This window comes from Ursus arctos, unplaced genomic scaffold (genome assembly GCF_023065955.2).
Source record: "Ursus arctos isolate Adak ecotype North America unplaced genomic scaffold, UrsArc2.0 scaffold_33, whole genome shotgun sequence".
Lineage (NCBI taxonomy): Eukaryota > Metazoa > Chordata > Mammalia > Carnivora > Ursidae > Ursus > Ursus arctos.
Genome location: NW_026623019.1, coordinates 4966943 through 4991646, shown reverse-complemented (window position 1 = coordinate 4991646; position 24704 = coordinate 4966943). Strand labels below are relative to the sequence as shown.

General features: G+C 37.8%; 1 protein-coding gene across 7 annotated transcripts in view; it reads left to right on the top strand.

Moving 5' to 3' along the window:
* Window positions 1-24704, top strand: part of RIC1 (RIC1 homolog, RAB6A GEF complex partner 1) — a 144027-nt gene that overhangs the window by 90904 nt on the left and 28419 nt on the right. For all 7 annotated transcript variants that reach the window (XM_048218390.2, XM_048218389.2, XM_048218388.2 and 4 more), the window contains 10 exons: window positions 4276-4364; window positions 11389-11533; window positions 12166-12214; window positions 13968-14120; window positions 15785-15988; window positions 20888-20926; window positions 21267-21377; window positions 22155-22244; window positions 22877-23037; window positions 24025-24163. In XM_048218390.2, the coding sequence (XP_048074347.1) occupies window positions 4276-4364; window positions 11389-11533; window positions 12166-12214; window positions 13968-14120; window positions 15785-15988; window positions 20888-20926; window positions 21267-21377; window positions 22155-22244; window positions 22877-23037; window positions 24025-24163 (1180 nt within the window). The remainder of the gene's footprint in view (window positions 1-4275; window positions 4365-11388; window positions 11534-12165; window positions 12215-13967; window positions 14121-15784; window positions 15989-20887; window positions 20927-21266; window positions 21378-22154; window positions 22245-22876; window positions 23038-24024; window positions 24164-24704) is intronic.

The following is a 24704-nucleotide window of genomic DNA, read 5'->3' as shown; positions in this document are numbered from 1 at the left end:
AAAATACCTGACTTGGTCGAGCTTATATTTTAGCTCAAGTAAAAAGATTATATTAGAATCTTAATAGTAATGCCTTACAGTATGTATAGTGCTTTTTTGGCCTTCAGAACTCTCTTAAATATGAAATTTCATTTTGCCCTCAAAATGACACTTAGTGGTTCTGTAGAACATCCATGTGGTATCATCTCTAGCTACATGAAGTTGAGTATCACCATTTTTTGATTAGTGTAAATAATACACGTTATAAATCATCACATTCTTTACACTCGGTAATCTGTGAAGTGGTAAATCTAACACACTGCTTCTCAGGAGATAAATATAGAAGTAAATTTAGCTTATTATAAGAAAGAAGGAAAAGTAAATTTTTTTCATATCTATGGATTTGATTTGGTCACATTTTGTTTAGAGTTTTTAAATCTATGTTTATTAGCACATTTTGCTTATAATTTTTTTTCTTACTCTGCTAATTAACCAAGGTTATGCTTATGTCATAAAGCAAATTGAAGGACCTATTCCTGTTTTTCTCTGTTTATCTTTGAGTGTGTGCTTGAAATTGTCAATGAGGCTGTCTAAGCCTAGAATTTTCTTTGTGGGAATTTTTGGATTACTCATTTTTTAGTTTTAAAATACTGGTTTTTTCAGTTTTAAAAGTAGATTTAAGGTTTAGATTTTCTCTTTTCCTAAGTCATTTTGGCATGTTATATTTTTCTAGGAAATGGTATCTTTCATATTACTGTCAAATAAATTGGCTTAAAATTTATAATATCCTTTTAACTTTCATATTGTAAAATAAAAATGAACTTACAGAAAAGTGCATAGTCCAGATATTCAGCTTTACAAATAAGTATAATACAGACACCCATCTGTTCACAACTGGGTTAAGAAATAGAGGGAGCTGATCAAAGTTTCAGCCCCCCTGCTTCCTTAATTGCAACTCCCATCTCCCCAACACAGTTGAAAGTAACCAATGTTTTGTCTTTGTGACGATCATTTCCTTGTCTTTATAGTTTTACCACCCCTGCATGCGTTCCTAAAGAGCATAATTTAGTTTTACCTGATTTTGAACTTTACGGGAATAGAATCATATTCTAAATGTTTTGGGTCTTGCTTCTTTGAGTCAGCAGTGTGAAATTTATCCATGCTCTTTGCCAGTAGTGAAAATCATTTTTTGATTGGTTTATAATGTTCCAGTATGTGAAGGTATCATAATTTATCTGATTTGCTGTTTAACAGTCATTTACATTGTTTCTTGGTTTCCAAAAAAAAGGGGAACATTTTCTTATGTAATAACTCAGTATCTTGGTCATCATGAGAAAATTAATGATTAATTCCAAATAAGATCTAATTCTCAGTCCATATTCAGATTAACCCAGTTGTCACCATAATTTCTTTTATAGATCCTTGTTTTAACCAGAGTCCATCAGAATTAATGATTTGTATTTGGTTTTTGTTTCCCTTTATTCACCTTTTTCCTGTAACAACCCATACACCTTTTTTCTTATTTTCACATTAACTTTTTTTTAATAATAATTTTTTATTATGTTAGGTTAGTCACCATACAGTACATCCCTAGTTTTTGACGACATTAACTTCTTAAGTGTTCAGGCCAGTTGCTTATAGAATGTCCTGCATTCTAGATGTGTCTCATTTCCTCATAGTGGCTTTTAGTTCGTTCCTCTACACTTGTCATGACTGGAACCTTGAAGCTGGTTCTTGTTGAGCCAGTCCAGTCAGATGATTAGGACACTCTCGCATGAGCATCTGACAGGGGCAGCGGGGCACACCGCACCTCACAGCCTGCAGTCAGGGTGGCACTTGCAGGGCTCCTAGGGCCAGATGGTGGAGCCCACGAGAGGTACTCTCACCTTTTGCCTGGGCAGTGAAGTAGAATCTCGGCCTTCAGCCTCTGTCATCCCACTTCTCATCAGTTGGGAGAGTACCAGCCGTGTGTGTGTGTGTGTGTGTGTGTGTGTGTGTGTGTGTAGCCCAGGGTTGGGGTGGAAGGTTTGTGATTGTAGCTGTGTGACATAACAGACCAGTGGCTTCTAGCTCTGGTCTTCCAGCCCTTATCAGGATTAATTGCCCTGAACACTCAGCTGTAGCTGGTATCCTTTGAGTTCTGTAGGTGACTTTTTTCTAAGATGCCAGTTTGCAAGGGGATCAGTCTGACAACCTGCATCTCCTGGGATCGAGTACCCCCTTGGGCTCCCTGCTCAGCAGAGAGTCTGCTTCTCCCTCTCCTCTCTGCTCCTGCTCTTTCTCACTATCGCTGTCATTCTCTGTGTGTCTCTCTCTGAATCAAATAAATAAAATCTTAAAAAAAAAAAAAGGTTTGTCTAGATGCTGATTAAACATTTTTATCATGTGATGTTGTGTACTTGCTGTGGCACCAGGTAGCAATACTGTTAAGTTGTTCTTGTATTAGTGGTACTAATTAGTGGTCACTTGTGATTATAGCCATATCTTTATTATAGAGAGATCTTTTTTGCTTTGAAATTAGTGAATAGTGTCTTATGCATGAAGAAATATTTTTCTCTTATAATGGGTTAATGAGAAATGGAAATAAAAGTAATTTAAACAATATAGGCATTATAGAATATATAAAAGATTAGTTGTCAGTCTTTTTAAAGTTTGACTTAGCACCTATTTCTTGTATTAGAAATATTGGCCTTTCCTTACTGACCTGTTAGAGCTCAGCAACCCAGAATTCCCACTCAACAGTTGTCAGGTGCAGAGCAGAAACAAGTACATACCTGCTAGTTACTTAGTGCTGTCTTTCAACGAAGTGTCTAATTGGACAGGTAGTCTGGAAAGATAATCTATTCCCAGGCATTTGTCTTCTGATTAAGATGGAATAACAGATCAGATTCCCTCTCCCACGTCGGGGAGAAAATGGACGAAAAGATGAAAGCATAAGACAATATGAGTTCGAGACCTAGAACATCAGGCAACAGAGGACATTGGTCCCTGAAAGATGGGAAGCAAATAAAACTCTACAAATGTCTCAGCTTTAATTACTTTGAGAGAGTTTCCAGGTCGCAGCTTGAGGCTGGGGAGACAGAACCTGGCAGATTGCCTAAGTTGAGTTATGAAGTGAAGGGGAGTGAAATCTGGGGAGACCAAAGCAGCTGGAGTCAGGACAGACAGCCAGATATAACAGAGTGGCACAAAGAAGGAACTCCAGAGAGCTGGAGAGGGTCTCTCTTGAGTATTAAATATGGAAGATACAAAAAAAAGATCCAAATCAAACGTAGAAGAAAAGAATAATAAACTTGAGGAACATAGCAAGAGAAATTATCCCGAATGAAACAGAGAAGAAAAAGATTGAAAAACACAGGATCAGTGAGCTGTGGGATAAGTTCAAGTGGCCTCTTAGTGCAGGTGTTTTATTGAGTCCCAGTCCTGATCCTTGGGAAGAGCTGACCTGGCCGGATGTGGGTCAGAACAACATTTGTGTTAAATTTTTGATCTGAAAATAGTTCCATAAACAAAAATGGTATTTTTTATGATCATTATATGTCAATTTTGAAATGTAGCTTAGAAGCAGTATTACAAAGTTTTAGTTTTGGTTTCTGGCCCTTCCTAAATTTGGCCCTTAAGATTTCTTAAATGAAATCATTGTGTATACCATGTTCACAAAATAACATATATCATGTGTGTAGATACAAAAAAATGATATTGGATAGAAAACATAATAAAATGAAAATCTGTATAAATTACCATTCAGCATGAGAAATGGCACATTACCAGGGTGGACGCAGCCCTCTGCTTCCCCCTCTTCTTTAATATCCCCCCCCTTCTCCACCAGAGATGGTGTGTCCATTAGCTCTTATTTGCTTTTTTACCACAAATGTATTTACTGTGTTTCGAATGTTTTTGACTGAATAGAAACAGTATTATACTACATATATACATACTGGCTATCTATTTTAATGCATGTGACTAAAGTCCTGTCAGTGCTGTAGCTAGACTACTATATGAGTGTACCACAGTTGATGCTTCCTTTCTCTTGCTGGACATTCAGGTTGCTTCCATTGTTTTGATTTATACACAATACTAGAACGAACATTGTGCATGCCTTTTGATAACAGACAAGGATATAGAGGGAACATTTTACTGGATAACAAATATGCAAATTTATGAGACTGCAAATCATTTACAAAATGGTTTTGGTTTAGTTTGTGCTCTTACCAGCAGAACATAACAGTTCCATAGTAATGCTTTCTATGTTTGTATTTTATCTTTCTTCATTAAAAGCTTATTTGTTTTTCGCAGTGGTTCTGTACAGGTTTATACAATAGATAACACCACTGGAGCTATGCTACTGTCTCATAAACTAGAGCTAACAGCAAAACAGTATCCTGGTGAGTCCTTTTTTATTTCTTCTTCTTTTTAATTTTTAACGTGCAGGTAATGGTATGTGTAGTGATTGTGGATTTTAAATGATGCAGGCTGTAGGTCAAATACAGTTAAAACATGCCACTGTATTTTGTATGCCCCAGGGATTTCCTAGTACCTAAAAAGGCCCCTAAGGATCCTCCTTATATTGTTTGACTTAGTCCTCTGTGTCCTCACTTGGTTTTAGCCTTTATAGACTTTCTCTAGACTCTGCTGTAGTCTCTTATCTGATTTCATTGCCTTTGTGATTTTATGCCTTCCGATTCAATTTATTCGTTCAGCAAAGACTTACCAAATACCTAATGTAGGCCAGACACTGCTCTACCTGGTGGATACACAGCAGTAAACAAAACAGTCTCTTTCTGAACCCCTTCATGAATCTTTTTTTTTTTTTAAAGATTTTTATTTATTTATTTGACAGAGATAGAGACAGCCAGAGAGAGAGGGAACACAAGTAGGGGGAGTGGGAGAGGAAGAAGCAGGCTCATAGCGGAGGAGCCTGATGTGGGGCTCGATCCCATAACGCCGGGATCACGCCCTGAGCCGAAGGCAGACGCTTAACCACTGTGCCATCCAGGCGCCCCCACTTCGTGAATCTTGAGTGGACCCTCATAGGATTAAGTCTAAGGTCTTTGCCATTGGAAATGCTTTTGATCAAAACTAACCGAAAACCCAAGTTATTGTGGCTTAAATAGGATTTATTATCTCTACTAGCAAGAAATCCAAAGGTGAGTTGCTGGTAGCCTTCATTTGGTCTTTCCTTCATGGTCTCGGATAGCTTCTGAGCTGCAAGCATTGCTTCTGCATTTGAGTCAAGAAGAAAGGAGGAAACGGGGCATATTTGGTTTTAATCAGGAAAGCAAAAGGTTTCTCAGAAGCATTCCCACCTCCTACCTGCTCCAGCCATCTTCCACTTATATCTGATTGGCCATAATTATGTCTCATTAGCTACCTTGGGATTTTCCTAGCCTTTACGGGAGAAGTTGGCAAGGGAGAACAAGGATGGAAATAGATGTGGCATTAACCGACCAACAGTGTCTACCACATAGGTGGCATGTAAGGTCTTCTGCTGAATATTTCTGCCATTATTTCTTGGTTCACTCAGCCCTTAGTGTCTCCATAATTTTACCACAGTACCTCTATGTTAAAAGAAATACCACACTTTCAATGCTATCCCGATCAAAATACCAATGACATTTTTCAAAGAACTGGAACAAATAGTCCTTAAATTTGTATGGAACAAGAAAAGGCCCCGAATCGCCAAGGAACTGTTGAAAAGGAAAAACAAAGCTGGGGGCATCACAATGCTGGATTTCGAGCTGTACTGTAGTAAAGCTTTGTAAAGCTGTGATCACAAAGACAGCATGGTACTGGCACAAAAACAGACACATAGACCAGTGGAACAGAATAGAGAACCCAGAAATGGACCCTTGGCTCTTTGGGCAACTAATCTTTGATAAAGCAGGAAAAAACATCGGCCAAAGCAACCTTTTTCATGACACATCTCCAAAGGCAAGAGAAACAAAAGATAAAATAAACTTGTGGGACTTCCTCAAGATAAAAAGCTTCTGCACAGCCAAGGAAACCGTCAAAAAAACTAAGAGGCAGCCCACGGAATGGGAGAAGATATTTGCAAATGATACTACAGGTAAAAGACTGGTATCCAAGATGTACAAAGAACTTCTCAAACTCAATACGCAAGAAACAAATCATAAAATGGGCAGAAGATATGAACAGACACTTTTCCAATGATGACATACAAATGGCTAACAGACACATGAAAAAATGTTCAAAATCATTAGCCATCAGGGAAATTCAAATCAAAACCACACTAAGATACCACCTTACGCCAGTTAGAATGGCAAATATGGACAAGGCAGGAAACAACAATTGCTGGAGAGGATGCGGAGAAAGGGGATCCCTCCTACATTGTTGGTGGGAATGCAAGTTGGTACAGCCACTCTGGAAAACAGTGTGGAGGTCTCTTAAAAAGTTAAAAATTGAGCTACCCTATGACCCAGCCATTGCACTACTGGGTATTTACCCCAAAGATACAGACGTAGTGAAGAGAAGGGCCATATGCACCCCAATGTTCATAGCAGCATTGTCCACAATAGCTAAATCGTGGAAGGAACTGAGATGCCCTTCAACAGATGACTGGATTAAGAAGTTGTGGTCCATATATACAATGGAATATTATTCAGCTATCAGAAAGAACGAGTTCTCAACATTTGCTACAACATGGACGGCACTGGAGGAGATAATGCTAAGTGAAATAAGCAGAGAAAGACAATTATATGATTTCTCCCATCTATGGAACATAAGAACTAGGATGATCGGTAGGAGAAGAAAGGGATAAAGAAGGGGGGGTAATCAGAAGGGGGAATGAAGCATGAGAGACTGTGGACTCTGAGAAACAAACTGAGGGCTTCAGAGGGGAGGGGGGTGGGGGAATGGGATAGACCGGTGATGGGTAGTAAGGAGGGCACATATTGCATGGTGCACTGGGTGTTATACACAACTAATGAATCGTCGAACTTTACATCAAAAACCAGGGATGTACTGTGTGGTGACTAACATAATATAATAAAAAAATATTAAAAAAAAAAGAAGGGGCGCCTGGGTGGCACAGCGGTTAAGTGTCTGCCTTCGGCTCAGGGCGTGATCCTGGCGTTCTGGGATCGAGCCCCACATCAGGCTCCTCGCTATGAGCCTGCTTCTTCCTCTCCCACTCCCCCTGCTTGTGTTCCCTCTCTCGCTGGCTGTCTCTATCTCTGTCGAATAAATAAATAAAATCTTTAAAAAAAAAAAAAAAGAAATACCAAAAGTTCTGTTTATTAAGTAGTTAGATCTACTACATCCTAGTAGCATTTTCAAAAAGTAATATACATAAATGGAAAGAAAGAAAATTTTTTTTATTCTTAAACACTATTTTTTGCTCATAGGATGTCTGTGCCTATTGGACACTGTACAGTTTTCTCAAACCTCGGAATCAGATTGGGTACAGCCCCCCACATTTCCTGTTCCACATTGATTTTTACATGACACTTTTTCTGCAGCAACTCCTAAAAAGCCATTTTCACAAAGATGTAACATCTATCAAAATAAATATAGCCGCGGGGCGCCTGGGTGGCTCAGCTGGTTAAGTGTCTGCCTTCAGCTCGGGTCATGATCTCAGGGTCCTGGGATCGAGCCCTGCTCGTGCTCTCTCTCTCTCTCGCTATCTCTGTCACTATCTCTGTCTCTCAAGAAAGAAAGAAAGAAAGAAAGAAAGAAAGAAAGAAAAAGAAAGCTGCAACCTAATGTCGCAACTGTGAACTACCTGGAACAAATAATTTACCTTGTGTCCAACAGATCCGATATATCACTGTATTTCTCTGGAAGATTGTCTCATGGAACCCCCGGATACCCTGCACATAGCAGTCTGACACTTTACCAAACTGCTTGCACATTCTGGAGAGTCAGCCCTTGTCTCACGTTGTTCTCTATACCTGAAATGTCCCATATTTCTGTAGGGAGGGTCTATATATATATTGGTCTTTCAAGATACAGCTTAAATGAAATCTCAGTTTATGAACTAGACAGAATACCATTCCCTCCTGTGCCTCGTTATATTTTGCATATAACATCTTTCTTATCTTTGATAATGCTTTATCGAACTTATCTGCTTACAGGTCTTATTTTCTGCTGGCTTCAAGGTAGGAGTGTAGGCTGTATCTCTTTACACCAGGCTAGTTCAGTTTAGTGAGAGGCTCATAGTTAACAAATGTGATGAATGAATCAATTTGTTTTTAAGCCAATGACCTTTGCAGGATTGCATTTAAGAGGCAGTAGAATCTCATTACTACACGTCTCATGAATTTGATATTGTACTGTGTTCTGTATGTGCATTAGTAATTGGGACCCTTTTCAAACTGTTCTATTCCTCTCCCAAATTTAGATATTCTCCCATATTAAGAATAATTGCTGTATACTATACAAACTTCTCTCATGTTTGGGTCAGGAAAAAAATGTCAGAAAAATTGAGGGCACCCATCTAATCTAATCCAATAATAAAATTCTCCGCCTCAAGGAGGAAGCGAAGGTATCTCATGTCAAAATCTCAGGAAACATTAACTATGTGACTGTTGATGTTGACGTAGTGTTACCCACGTGTACGCCGGGATTCTTCCCCATCATGTCTTTTAACACCTCACACCTTCCACTTGAGACAGGTTTCTGTCCTTCAGAATCTTCTTTAGTGAAGTTTTTCGTGATGATAAACTTGTTTTGGGGGAAGGGGTGGGGTCTGAAAATGTATGTATTTTGTCCTTGTAATTTAATTATGGTTCAACTTTTTATACAATTTTGGGTGGACAGTTACTATATGTACATTGAAGTTGTTCAAGTATGATCCAGTTTCACTGTTGCTGTTGGGAACTCTGGTCAAGTTGTATTTCCTTTTCAGGAGATTGGGTTTTTTTCTCTTTAGCTGCTTTTAAGATTTTTTCTTTGTCTTTGGGGGTGATTTCACTGTGATTTGGAAGGTGAAAAATTTTCTAATTTCTTTTTCCTTTTTTTTTTTTTTTTTTTTTTTAATCTTGTTTGAGATTCAGGTGTGCTGGATCTGAGGATCCATATTGTCCAACTGTTCCGGAAAATACTGAACCATTATCTCTCTAAATATTGACTCTTATTTAATCTCTTTCTGAAAATCTAATCAGACTTAGGTTGTACTTTTTACAGGTTTCTTAAACTGCCTTTTAACATTTTTCATTTTTCTGTTTCTCTGGACTGTATTCTAGAAAATTTTTCCCTGTCTTCTGGTATACTAATTCTCTCTTCATTTATGTTTAATATTCTACTTAATCTGTCCACTTTAATTACTGTATTTTTTATTTCCAGAGGGTTTACTTAGCTCTTTTCTAATCTGTATGCATCCTGCTCCTAGTTTCAATATTCTTTTATTTCTTAGGTATTAAAAAATGGTTTTTATATTCTTTGTTAGTCTTACTATATGAAACCTTTCTTTCTGAGTTCGGGTTCTCAGGAATTTGTTTATATATTTTAGGATTTTTTTTTTTTTTTTTTTTTTTTTTACTGAGAGCTGCTTAATTAATTTCCTTCAAACTTATTTGTTTGAATGCTTTGTGACCTAAATTGAATTTGAGTTCTTCCAAAGAGGATTTGTATGTGTTTATGGCAAGTTACATGGGAGTACTACATCAGTCTGGAACCCTTTGTGTTATATTCTCTATGTGCAATTTTCTTTGAATCGTACAAATTATACAAATTACAAATTAGAGTGAGGACTGACTTGTGGTTGCAGATTCTCAGGGGAGATTCTTTATTTTCCATTCACAGACAAAACATGAAAGTGTCCTTTGCTATTTCTTTACCTTCCACGTGGTAGAGTTTATTTTTCATTGAAAAATGAAAAATTCATATTTTTCATTATTTTTCACCTAGGTACTAACCAATCTCACTTTAGGTTTTCTGTTTTCTTTTGGCTTCTGGAGCTCTTTCTTGTAAGTTCAGCTCTATAACAAAACATCTTCGAGTTACTTTTTAATATTTTTCTCAATATGCAGGTTATGTCAAAATCTATATCTATCGTAGGTTGTTACCACCTAGATAAATTTCCTGTAATCCTGACACGTGACGATTAGGTTTACCACCATTAATATTTTATTATAGATCTCTGCAACTAGATTTTAATATGTGCATAATGCTTGGAAAGTGGGTATGCATATTATGTGCATACGTATATATATTTCACATGGGGTAATAGGTACAGTGTGTTTATAACCTCTCCTTTGCAGTTAACGTTAACATCTTTTTATGATAGCGAATACCTGTATTTTTTTTTTCTTGCACATGGAATTGCTTTCATTTTGTAAACTTCAGTTTGATTTTATATTTCTTGGTTTGTTTTTATTTTTGTTGTTATTTTTTTAAATTTTATTTGAGAGAGAGTGCGCGCAAGCACGAGTGGGGGGAGAGGCAGATGGAGAGGGAAAGCAGACTCCCTGCTGAGCAGGAAGCCTAATGCTGGGCTCATGACCTGAGCCACCCAGGTGCCCCCTTGTTTGTTTTTAAATTTCTCCACTGGACTGGTGTAAAGTATAGTGATGAGATATGATGTTTCTTATGTATAGTCCCATTTATTTTTCATCTGCATGACTAACATGGTTATTCATATGGTGGGGATTGCTAAAGTGAGGATTCAGACCTAGGCAGAAGGGAGTCCTCTCTGTTAACCAAGCCTATCTTCTCTAGACTAAAATCTATATACCTCCCCTGTGTACCAAATCTGTATTTTATAGCAGAAATGTATTAATACTGCAAGTGAAAAGAATTTTAAAGGAAGTGATATGATAGCCAGTTTTGAATTGCTGACAGGAAATAGTAGCATGTTTCATTTAACTCTGCAGTAGGGAAACTTGGGTTTTGCCACACAGTGAAATGATGGGATTGAAAGAACAATTATTAAAGGGTGATATGAGCACCTGGAGTACTCAAGCTGGAGTGTACCTACGTAATCCTAATAGAAGATTAAACTTCAATTTATTTTAACTTGGTTCCCTCAAATATTGCCAGTGGAGCATGAAGATAGTGGTACGACATTATTTTACATTTTAAAGCACCTTCTTTGCAGACTACTTTGACATTTAGCGTTGAATCATTCAAGGGGAACATTATCCCCATTTTACAGAAACTGAATTGACCAAAGACTTTTAAAACGACACAATTAGAGTTATTAGGGCTGATGGTGGCCCCAAATGGCTCTCATTTCTTTTAAATCTCTTGGCAGCTGAGTTTGTTCTGCTTCAGTCAAGGCTAATGGCCTTGCTCATTTTATGTGACCTTAAATGAGTAGGATTCATCTCATTATTTGAAGCAGACATGTCTTACTATTGATTTCAACTTAAAAAAAATATAGACTGTAAAAATACTAAGTTTTTCTGAAGGAATCATTTATTTTTAACTTTTCTCACAATTTCTTAACAGATATTTGGAACAAAACAGGAGCTGTTAAATTGGTCAAATGGTCTCCTGACAACAGTGTTGTAATAGTGACCTGGGAAAATGGAGGCCTTTCTTTATGGAGTGTGTTTGGAGCCCAGCTGATTTGTACACTTGGAGGAGATTTTGCGTGAGTGAATAAAGACAAGTTTTAGATAAAATAACTCCATTATCTCCCCAAAAATACACATACACAGAAATTTTGTGGCATATAGCTACCCTTCTACCTTATTTGATGCTTAATCCCAAAACAATTTTAAGGTTCAGAATTAATTTGTTCGGAATATCCATCCTTTTAAAACTCATTGTTCATTCGGTAAAATGCGTTTGTTTGTTGAATCCCTGTTGTGGCTATGGGAGCATGTTCAGTTCAAGGCTAAATCAGATACGGTTTTGCCTTCAAGTAGCTTATGATCTAATAAGAGCAATAAGCCGTGTACATAAGTAACTAGTAGGAAATGGAAAATTACATTATCTTGTTGGGTTGATCTCTCTCCCACTCCTTATGCTGCTCTTGAACCTCGGTCCTGACAAAACGAATACCCCTGCCCAAACTGCATGACCCTGTCAAGAAGTTACTCAGGACCTGAAAGACTGTGCGTCAAGCTGATACACCTGGTCGATCAACCAGCGGTCTCATGTATCATGCATTGTTATGTATTTCTGTTTTAAAGGAGCAGAATCAATTTGAGTTTTTAAAAAACTGAAGCCAAATATTATATGTAATAGAAGACTTTTTTAAATCGAGTTTCTCTTTTTCAGTTATAGGTCTGATGGTACCAAAAAAGATCCCCTTAAGATCAGCTCTATGGTAAGTACTTTCTATAAAATATTGGTATAAAGTGGGGTGCCTGGGTGGCTGAGTCGGTTAAGTGTCCAACCCTTGATCTCAGCTCATGTCTCGATCTCAGGGTCTTTGAGTTCAAGACCAGCCTTGGGCTCCACGCTGGGCGTGGATCCTACTTTAAAAAAAAAATATGTGTGTGTGTGTGTGTGTGTGTGTGTGTATATGCTATAAATTCAATGGTGTGGGAAACTTTGATTTTTCTTCTGCCTTTTTTTCCTCTTGGCCTGATAAAATTACGAAACTATTTTAATCTCAGCAGACTCTTCTTACACAGTTCTTGCTTTGATAAAATCATGCTGCCCAGTTTTCAGTTACTTGCTTTTGGTGTTGCTTGTGTATAGTCTAGCAAGTCTCTGTCATCTTTGTGAACATTGTGTCTATTCAGATCAGGCCTTTGTTGTTCGAAAGCATACTTCATTTCCTTACGTGACTCAGTAGCACCCTACTAGTTACTTAGGTACACTTCCTTTAACATAAAGTGAACTGCTCATTGGGTGTTTTTCCTGGAGGACTTGGACATTATTTGAGCATATTTTAAAAACTTCCTGTAGATATCTGTCAAGAGAATTAAAGTCACTGTTGTAACAATATTTTTATTTATGACGTATTTTTAAGAGTTTCTATAGAAAATAGTGAGGTGTAACCCCTGTCTTTACATAAAAACATTTTCTTACTGTAGCCCCTCTGTGCACCATCTTTGTGAAATCAGTGGCTGTGAGGCTTACTCATTACCTTTCGTCCTTGCACCACAGAGGGAGGCATTTGCTGATCTTGGGTTTCTTGAGAATTGAAACCACCGTGGTTGCCCTGAGTAGTGGTTCCCAGTCTTTCACCACCAAGGACCCCATTTACTGTCTCTCTCCACCTCCATATTTTAAGTTTTTGAACAAATGATTTCTATAACTGCCCCTCAGTGCTTCTGAATGGCATGTAATAACCAGTGTTATTAGCCTCACTAAGTTGCTATTTTAATCACAAACTAAGAATCTCGGCATTTTAGTTAATTGTTCAACTTTTATTGTGGGAGAGCAAAACTTCTATGAAGCCTTTGAAATTTAGCAACAATTTATTTTCCCTCTACTCTTTTCTTGACCTTGTAGATTGAGACCTTTAAAACAAAAACAAAAAACTAAAAAACTGTCATGGAATGTAGTTACAGAATATTAAAATTGGCCCTGGAGAGTTTATTTGAACCTTCTCATTTTATAAAGGAAGAAACGTATACCCTGAGAAAACCAAATAACTTAGCCAAGGTGCTCCAGCAGAGTGACTGCGAGGCTGGAGTGAAAACCTTGTCTCGCAGCTTCCATTGGAGGGCTCTCTGTTCTGTACAAGACTGCATCTCTTTTGGGTGCTTCTTTGTCAAGTTTCAGCTAGGTCACGTGGGTCTTCCTCTGCAAGGAATTTCTTTGTATTTGAGAGGCAGTTAAATTAAATTAATGGAGAAGTTCTAGAGAGCAGTTGGCATTCCTTGGGATTTGGGGTTAAGATTGGTATGTAGTGCGTTGACTCCTCACGTGGAGAGCAGTGATGATGGTTTCCACTGGAGAGGGTGTGCTAGGATTCTTGTCTGGTCAGCTTCTCATAGTTTTTCCGACCTTTAGAAGTCATGCTAAAGAATTTATTAATATGGTTGTTGGTTGTTTCAGGATTTGAATATTTGAAGCTAGGAGAGGATAACCTTATTGCCCTGATTTTTCTTCCCCTTCTCTCCAAGAGCTGGGGTGCAGAAGGCTATCACCTATGGGTAGTCAGTGGATTTGGTGCTCACAACACTGGAATTGAGTCTGACTCCAAGAGTATAGTTAAACAGCCTGGCATTCTGCTGTTTCAGTTTATCAAGAGTGTACTCACTGTAAACCCTTGTATGGTAAGTTTTTTAAAATTACAACTGTTTATTTTTAGTGACCTTCATAGTAGACTATCAGATTCTTCTCCTAAAATTGGTGGATTATCTTCTTTTGTATATTTTTTTGTGATTCTTGTGTTTCTTTTTAATAATTTACACAAAAATTTTAACTTCTCAGTAGCTTTTCTTTTTTTTTAAATAGGATCACAAGCAATTTGAGGGAAAGCAGTGTTTACAGATTTACTTGAATAACTTAATTTAGTCTCTATTTAAATAGAATTTCCCAAAGTGTGCCACAAGGCAATACTTAGAAGAATCAGTAGCATATACACAGGGTGAGGAAAAGTTCTGTTGTCACGTAAATGAAATAAAGAAGTTAAGGCTCTAGAGATTTCTTTATTATAGGACTCCAGTGTCTTTAATATGCTAACTGTGCATCATAAACCTCCAGGAGCTGGTATATGAAAAACAGTGTTTCCAAGCTTATTTAACTATGAATTTTTAAGGAATGCTTTGAAGAAAATATGCCTTAGAAGTCTGCTTTGGGAAACACTGCCCCCAAACTGTAATATAAACTCATGTTTTATCAATCTTAAACAATGTTATTAATATTATATATTGTTAATATATAATAATAGTATGTTACATGTTAGAAGTGCATACCTTAAGATCTGCCACCAGCGGGTTTTTAAATATTTGGTACAACCAGTTTGTAATTAAAATTTACAATTACAATACATTGAGAAAGAATATGACAGTAGCCTGGATCTGAGACTTCATGACTGTAGTTAAAGAATAAGGATACCCAGAAAAACAGGAGTAGAGTAATTCTTCCTCCTCTCCCCCATCCCAAATTATAATTTAAAGGCAAATTTTATGAGTTTTATGTCAGGACAACATTTGGACTACCATAGAAAGGTGATGGGCTGAGGTGCCGTTCTGTCTGATGAAATAGGGAGTAATATGCCCACATTTGAGAATCCTGTCCTTCTAAATGAAAACCAGGGCATCATCACTAAGAAGAGCCATTGTCTTATCTGTCTAAATATCCTCAGAACCTGGCACAGTCCTTGGCACTAACCAAGCATTTACCCAAGTGCATATGGAATTGTTCTGAGCCAGGGCCACAGACTGGGGCTACTGCTCCTCCTCCCCATGGTTTAAAAGATCCTTGGCATCTGGTGTCCCATTCCTTCCTCCCCTTCTTCTTGCCATGTGGGCACATGGTGAACACACACGCACAAACTGACCAGGTATGTTTTCTTGCTACTGTTCATGAGGTATTTTATGTGGAACTCATTTGTAAACTGTAGATAATGAGTACTGTCCAGTTTTCAGATGGAAAATCTCTCATAGCGTTGCCTTTTTGGAGTAATCATGAGGATACAGCTGTAGTTGTTGTAAACTGGGCCACATTTTGGCATCTATGATAAAACAGACTTTAACAAAAATTTTGTTTGCCCTGGGAAGTAATCATTAAACTGTTGCCTGTTCCCTCTAAATATAACAGTGCATGAGATCATTATGCAGGCTTGTCATCCGTGAGTAAAATCAACATTGAGATACATGGTGCATTTCCTATGATAACACTAAATCAGGGCAGTGCTTGTTTTCTGTTACCTGCTACTGAGTTGTTTCAGTTTGCTTTCCTCCTTTGCCCTCTGCTTCCTTTCTCACTCATCTAGAGTAACCAGGAGCAGGTGCTGCTTCAGGGGGAGGATCGATTGTACTTGAACTGTGGAGAGGCCTCGCAAACCCAGAGTGCCCGGAGTTCCTCAGCACGCTCTGAGCATAAGGCTGGCGGGGGCAAGAGCCCCTTTGCAGACAGTGGTTTGGAGTCTCAGGGTTTAAGCATTTTGCTTGGACATCGGCATTGGCATGTGGTACAGGTAAGTCCTCAGTCACTGTTGACCATTGACTTTGTCCTTGGGAAGATAGCACCTGGAACAGAGTTTTGCAGATTTCTTCTGTTGCTTTAGAAAACTGAGGAACTTTTTAACCTTTTTGACTGTCACCTCTCTTTTCTGCTTTCCTGTCTTCTTCTTCCTTTCTTGCCACTGATGTAGCATGGATCCCCACCTGCTTTAAGCCCACTAGTCTAAAAACTGCAAGTTTATGCTTTGCCCTCTGAATGAGCACAAATTTATAGTACTTCGTCTGTCCATCCCCCCCGCCCCCGCCTTTTTTGGTATAAATTTAGCTCTGCGGATTTGCATAGGCAAAAGTGTAGTGATTTCATGGAAAGTGACAGTGTCGATTAGGACCCTGGGCAGCTGACCTTGTAGTCCTAATGGGTACATGTTGAGGTTAACTTCCTGACTTTAAATCCAAATTGCAGACTTGCAGTCACACTCTAGATCCTCATTATTAATAATTTTATTATTACATAAATCTTGTTCCCAAGTCACTTACTCATTCTGGTATAACTTTTAAATTAGCAATTTCTTTTAATAATTCCGATAAATTGGCATTTGACTTGGAAATCAATTCTGAATTTTGATACCAAATAAAATTAATTTGGGTAAATCAATAAATTGAAGTTTCTTGGAAGAAACTTCGTTCACAACTGTAGAAGTCCTGAGTGTCTTCCTTTCCCCGCTGATACCAAAGTGTCTTAGGTCCATCAGAGCCTGCTCTTGCATTGGTTTCTTTTCGTTGGGTTCTGTTTCCACAATTCTTGACCTCCCCCCTTCTCCATTCTGTGCCGTTCCTTTATTAGCTCATTCAGTTCCCATGTTATTTTCAGTTGACTTTGAGTGGAGATGATGAGAGACACGAATGGTCAGTATATGAAACGCTGAAGGAGGAGTGTTTCCTGCACTGACATGTGGTGTACACGCAAAGAAAATGTATCTAACTGACATTAATAAATTCATAAAATCAAACAGTGTGCATACCATTTGATAAGTAGTAACAGTTATGAAATTAAACTGCATCGGCTGCCTCCTTGACTAAAATTTTCCACTGCTCCCTTCTCTCCTATAGCCATTCCTCTGCTATTTTCATTTCCCCATACTTTGAACTATTCATTCTACACTGACCTAGCATCAATGCCAGTTCTGCCTAGCCAGGTCTGTGTTGCCAGAGAGCCAAGTAGAGCAGAGGATCAAAGAAGGTAGGTCTGGAACTCAAAAATCCATCAGGCAATAACAAAAATCTAATTTCCTTCCAGCTCAAAAATTCCGTGATTCTGTGATTCTTAGCCATCTCTGAAATATCCCATATTAGTAGTGTATCACACAAATTTTACCACTTTAGACAAAGTAGGTATGAGCAGGATTCTTTTGTGATTTTGTTCTTTAGATATCGAAACTATTCAGAAAGATGAACTTGTCTGACTCTAGCTTTACCTAGTTTTTTTTTTTTTACTTTCCTTAAAGCTAATAAAAATCATGTCAGAGCTCTGTTCCCAAAACAATTAAGTTATAATAGACTCATAGAATTTTTGGAGCTGGAAGGACCGTAGAGATCATGTAGTCCAACTGGATTTGTTACATTGAGGAAACTGAGACTCAGAGGAGTTAGGTGACTTGCCCGGGGTCACATAGCAGAGCAGTGTCGTGCCTAAGTAGTGTCAGACTTATCCTTGCTGTACGTAAAGTAACAGTCTAACCTGTCGTAAGACTTCTAGGTATTAAATGTTAAATCGTGTAATGTACTATTGACCTTGAGCTAAGACCTAGAATGTGCCTATTGAAATAGGCAGCGTTTTATTACAGTTTGCCCTGTGCTTTGTTTGCTGGCACTCCAGTCAGATGCGTCAGTGCAGCATCATGGCAGTGTTTTGGTTTGGTGGTTTACAGTGTCCATATAATGCTGATGCTTTACTTTCTGGGCTTTTTACCATTAGTAATGATTCCCTGAAGAAACACGGGTGGCTGTTTAATTTCTCCTTCAACATATGCTCTTGTCTGGGATAAATGCCCACATCCTCCATCAAAGTGACTTTGTTTACGCAATTCATATTTTGTATTCTTACACGGCTTAGAATTCATCAAATGAGCTCCAACTAATTCTGCTTCTCTGTTCCTCATGTAGACAGCGGGATTTTTCGTTTATTTGTTTAGACCTTCTACCTTACACTTACTAGTTTCCTGATCAGAAGATTCTGTGTTAAATGTGTTTTTTTCCTTTAACTTAATACACATACATACTTAGCAGCAGCAGGGTTGGTAGCTGCTGGTAGAAATGGTGCTTTTCGCGTGTGTGCGTGTGTGTGTTTTTAAATTTAGTTTTCCTAGCTACATATTTTTAAAATTTTGAGAGTAGTTTGTTGACAAATGGAGCATAAATAATGTGAAATTAAAACAACACCCTCATGGTTTTAGGGTGTATTACTTCTTGGACTGCCATTTATTTTAATACTCAGTACTTTGTATGATAATAAACATTTATTTCTGAAAGGTGCATGTTCTGAAATGTTGGTTTTATACTTAACCTGGCTAACTCTTTGGAAAAAATAAGCTTCACAAAACATGCTAGGGATGTCAACAGAGAGATTTGAAAAGCTCTTTCATTTATAAATGATTTGCAGTCCTTCCGAGTCTCAGGTGTATCAGGTGTGGTGTTTGGCATGGATCAGGTGTGCTAGGAGGATGGCTCTCACAGTCTTAACCAGTGACAGACAAAAGCAGCCTAGGTGGGAGACAGGGTCTTAGCAAAATGACTTTAAAGAGGGGAAAAAAGGTAGATTGAGAGTGTTTTGAGAAACTGAGGAATCATTCCTAAGATGTTAAGAATAGAGATTCTGTACCTTAGCACTCAGGCTCCTGGTGGCGTGGTGTGGCGTGACTTTTGTGCCCTGAGTTTGCAGTCCTGATCTGACTTCTTCGTGATTCATCAGCTTCTGCTTGCCTTTCTTCTGCCATTTCCTGTTCTCAGTGTTAGGGGTAGAGCTCAAAGCTCAGGTGACACGTAGATCAATAAATGACCTACTAGGGAAAATGAAAGTTCTTTTTCACTTTTCATTTCATAGCATCTTCAGACACACAACTGCATCAGAAGTAAAGCTTCATTTTAAACTTGAGCTTTGAAATCATTTGTAGTTTGTGTCACCTGTTACATTTTTAGAGGTTAAAAGAATAATTTTTCTTTCCTATAGATTCATTAGAGTGTGGACTGTATGATAAAATTTAACCTTGGTGCCCATGGTTAGAAACCCTTCAAGTTGGAATCCATGTTGGCAGTGAGACCCCAGCTCACACTTTACACGCCCGCATGTTTCATACATAGGAAACACCAGGGTTCAGGGGAAGTGGGAGTTCTTCTCAGTGTTCTGGTGGCTGGCTCAGTTATACTCCAGGGACATCCTTCTTCAGAAGTGACTATTTCGATTTTCTTCATCCAAACACAGAATCCACTTAACAGGCTTGCACAAAACTACTTTGAATTCTTCTGTCACCATCTGATCGTTACCTCAGATTACCATGCTCCTGAAGTGATGTCACCCATCACAGGGGAACTTTGTTAAATGCTCTGCGTGGTTCAGCGTATCTGTTAAGATATGAGTGAAGCCTTTTTCAAGCATATGTCATGACGTTGTTACCTTTAATTCTGCAAGGCGGGCTTCCACAAACCGGCACTGGGGTTGAGAACTTCTAACAACAGAACCAAAAGCTGTTTATTTATTTAGATTTTAGGTTGACTAGATAATAAGTGAAATCTAACAGATAGTTTTACGAGTAGGTTTTATGAAGGTTAATACAGATGTTTTCAGCATATTAGTTTTACTTGATTTTTGTTTTGTCTTCACATTATACAAAGAATCTTATTGGATTTGATTGCATTGTACTGGCTTTTTAATTTGGCTTTCTTTTTTAAAAATACATAATACCTGGAGTACAGTGAAAATGAATTTGAATAAATTGAGGTTCTTTTATTCCAGGAACAGAAGCGTTTTTCCCTTGTTCTGTCTGTCATTCTGTTAAGTTTCACACCACACTCACCACGTGCTCATGAAAACTGCTTAATCAGTAGGCTAGTGGAGAGGTCAGTCTTGGTAAAGCTAGAATTTTCTTCATCGACATTGATATCTTATGGAAGAGTCTTCTAGGCTTAAAATTGTTGTTAGAGTGACACAAAGACACCATGTACAGAGATGTAAGAAGACTTGGGAGGAAGGTATATTTCCTACTTACATTGCGGATTAAGAGTTAATACCTGTAACGCAAAGTTCTTACCGATGAGTAGGTTGAATACCCCAGTAAAAAACAGTAGCTTAGACACACTTACATGTGTATGGATGTTTAGAGAGAGAATAAAGACTAACCAGTGGTTATCCCTGGAGCAATGATAGAATTTCATTTTGTACTTTGTACATTTTTATATTGCTTAAATTGTATACGCAGTATTTTGCTATTTTAATCAGAAGACATAAAAGTAATAATACCTCCATTAAAAAGCACAAGCAAAACTCTTGCTGAGGCTTTCAGACTCTTCATTTCTATAACTCTTGCTTGCCCTCACGGCTGGTTCTCTAAAACTCTTTTGTCAGTCTGTACTTACTGCATGTTCAATATTTAAAATAAAAACAGTGTAGAGAAAAAGCAGCGTAGGAAAGCCTGATGTCTGGCCACTCATAGTGAAATGGTGAAGACAGGAGATGTGAAATAATGGGCTAGCATTTCCACGGTAAATTCCAAATACTCTGCTAGTAATCCCCACTATTCGGGAACACTTTAAACGTTGTACAGGAAAATGAATCTCAGATTGTGACATTAATGCTTTAAGTGCCTTAAGTTTAAATACGTTTTGGAAGTCTTACCAAACTGATGTATTATTTTCTGTAGATTTCCAACACCTATCTAGAGAGCAATTGGCCTATACGGGTGAGTTATTTGTTACTTTGTTGGTGTTACTTTTTATTGGATAGTGTTTGCTGTAAAGAGGCATTCTGGGAATTGAGCCTTTTTCAGTGGGTGTGTTGATATTAGTAAAATTTTAATACTTGATCCCTTGTACATTGTTAGCATATTAACATCTATAATTTGGTGTGATGTAACTTGTGTAAATACTCAGATTTTTTAATTTAGCCATTTACATTTAATTCACTTAGCAAACATTTATTAGTAGTCTATTTGCCTGATGCAACAATGCTAAGCTCTTTATACTTAATATTAAGTATATAGGTTTGCAAGGAAGAGTTCTTAATTTTTTTTTTTAAATTAGTTTTCAGCTATTGATAAGCTCGGACAGAATATTGCTGTGGTTGGCAAGTTTGGTTTTGCACATTACTCTTTACTCACCAAAAAATGGAAACTTTTTGGAAACATTACCCAGGTTAGTCTTTTTGAAATTAAAAACTGATTTCTTAGAGTATAAGAGAACTACCATATGAAATAACTCTAAGCCACTATTTAGTTATTAAAAAATATTACCAAATATTAAAAATGATGTTGGATTACATCTGAGGGTCAGTTCTGATGAAGTACTTGGTATTTGATAAAGGATTTTGTATTGAGATTGTTGGTTTGTTTTTAACTTGAGGATTTACTGTTCCATTCCATGTTGAGTTTATCAGATGTGGTCAGAACAAATTTCCACTGAATTTGAGATCATTTCCTGCTTGTTTGTGTGTGATGTTAAGATGTGGGTAGCACAGAAACATGTGCAGTTGGATTTTGCAAGAATCAAAAAGGAAAAGACAAGGACTAACGTGTAGCAGCAGCAGCAGCAGCCTGCTGTGCACTTCAACGGCCTCACTGACCTTCATAACCCAGAGAGGGCACTGTTGTTACCATTTTGTAAAAGAGAAACTAAGATTCAGAGTCAAGCAGCTGATAAATGGTAAAGCCGGATTTTACACCAAAGTCTGTTGAATAAGGGAGTAATGATGCTACGTGGTATCCAGTTATTTACAGAAATGTTTGTTTTTCCAAGATAGGCTGTGAATCATTAATAAAGGCCCAGAGTAACACTGAATTGGGGGGATAGAGAGTAGAGCAGAAATAATTTGAGCTGTCATTATTTGCTTAGGAATATTTTGTAAGTGTGTTATTGTAATTTCTGGCAGCATATAAATAAAGGTAAATATGGTTTTTTTAATTATCTTTTAAGGAGCAAAATATGATTGTGACTGGTGGCTTAGCCTGGTGGAATGATTTTATTGTCCTGGCATGTTATAACATAAGTGACCGTCAAGAGGAGGTAAGGCTTTTTTTGTTTCAGAGATAACAGATTTTTATATTTTAAGTTAATATATATTAAGCACTATCTGGTTTAATATAAATATAACTTTTGGAAATTGAACAAAACATTTTATTTTTTGATCAAGAATTTGGCATTTGGCTTTTTTACCCAAATGAGACTTTCATACCAGGTTACTACTTTTAAGGAAGTTTTTTTTAAAGGGATAATCAGAACTTCTGAGATAACTTTTTCTAAGGAATTTAGCTGTTAGACATTCCCTGTGAAGTTTGTAAATAACAAAAGTTGTTCAAAACAGAGAAGTTTCTAAGGATGGCTGCCCTTAGAGATTTATTAATTTATTGATTTGTATGTTTATGTTTTTAGAAAGTGTTGGTCTACTTTTATCAAGTCTGGATATGCAGGTCTGTAGAAGGAGCGCCGCCTCATAGTACATTCCCAACTTTAACCGCTTCATCTTTTGGTTATTTGAACCCTCCTGTGAAATTATAAACATTATCCATTTATTGGTAATGCTCAGATTAGTCTTAAAACTTCTCTTACTTGAAAAGAAGTCGGTAGATAAAAAACAGCATGTCTAAAGTATTTAGTCGTCTTGTTTTTACAGTTTTCTTTATTTCTTTGTTCTTCAGCTCAGAGTCTACTTGCGAACATCAAACCTGGACAACGCCTTTGCTCACATCACCAAAGCACAAGCAGAAACATTACTGCTTAGTGTCTTCCGGGACGTGGTGATAGTATTTAGAGCAGACTGTTCGATCTGCCTATACAGTATTGAAAGAAAGTCTGATGGGTAAGCGTGGAGCGTGCAACAAGTCACTTTTTGCTTCTGCGTATCGTGCTTCCTCTGTTGTTTTTATTTTCTTAAAAGTTATTCTAATTTTATGTTTAGTTTCCTTTGTTTTAGAAGTTAAAAAAGTAAATGTTATATTTAGTGATGTTCATGTAGTTATTTTTTAGCCACCTAGATAAATAACTTGCACTAACTTCTTAATCTGCTCTTTCGGATTTCTTTGGGGGAAAAAAAAAACTGGTTTGGGGTGGGATAGCTTAGGTACTAGTTTTTTTCACAGCCTGGAAAACAAGTGGTAACTATCGTAATGTTCTGGACACTTGGGGAAATTTGAACGTGTTCCACTGGCCTAAGGCCTTGGGAAGCGTGTCCTTAGCAGACTCACTTGGTCCCCACTGAGGGAGATGGCTGTGGTCTGCGGCAGGAAGGGCTGGCAGCCCCTGGTGCTGTTGTGTGTTGCCTGCATTCTTCTGGGCATCTGGTCGGCTTGCAGCATTTAGACCACACCTCCTGAGCTTTATTTTGCTCTTGTGATACGTGTTTGTTTCTTTTTTAAAATAGCCATGAAGTGTGTATTTGCTGAAATAGCTTAGTGATTATAGGAATACTGTGAAGATAGAAATTAAGAAATTTTACTAGCCTCTCAAAGAACCCATATCCTTTCTCAACCAACTAAACTGTTCCTATTTTTTCCTTCCTAGTTTCCTTTCCTAGTTGTCCTAGTTTTTTTTCTTCCCTTCTACATTGTATTCCCTTTCTTTCTTCCTTATTTCCATACATATTCTTCGGATATATCAACCTTACCAGTCTACTGCTTGAAGGATACTTGAGGGGGAGGGAATGATAGGTAGAAGCCATTTGGATCCCCCAAAAGCATGAAATCTAATTCTATTCGTAGTGGAAAAGAAAGGAAAACAAAAAACTTGTTAGCATTGATGTTGAGGTGTGTGGGTATCTTTCTCTCTCTCTCTTTTTTTTTTTTTGCAGTCCGAATACTACTGCTGGTATTCAGGTTCTTCAAGAAGTGTCCATGTCACGCTACATTCCTCACCCTTTCCTGGTAGTATCTGTCACTCTGACTTCAGTGAGCACAGAGAATGGAATCACCTTGAAAATGCCACAGCAGGTACCGTTCCGTCATCAGAGCTCTTTAGAGCTTCATCTCAGTTTTTAGCATTTTAAGTTGGTACCAGGAACTGTTTATTTGTTCAGCAAATAAATATCAAGTGTCTAAATATGCTTTGCGTGAAGATGCTGGGTTACAGTGGCAAACTAAACAAACTTGGTTTCTTCTCAGACAATAAAGAAATAATCACATGCATAATTATAATCATGATGTGTGTACCAGAAAGTCGTATAGGTCACTGTAAGAGTTTAGAACGAAAACCTGAAATAGTCTAAACAGTCAGAGATTTCTGTACCATTTAAATTATAGCCTGAAGACAGGTGGTTACCTAAGTAAAGAGTGGGAATCTCAGATCAGTGGGAACAGTAGTGCAGAGGCCCGTCAGTAAGAGAGAAAAATGACACATTCAGGGAACTGGAAGAACTTCAGAGTGACTGGACTTTGTCTTAAAGTCTAAAGTGTTTTAAGCCGGGTATTACTAGATGTAAGCTTTGTTATGTCTAGTCTAACTGTAAGGGGGGGGAAATGAACCAGAGTAGGA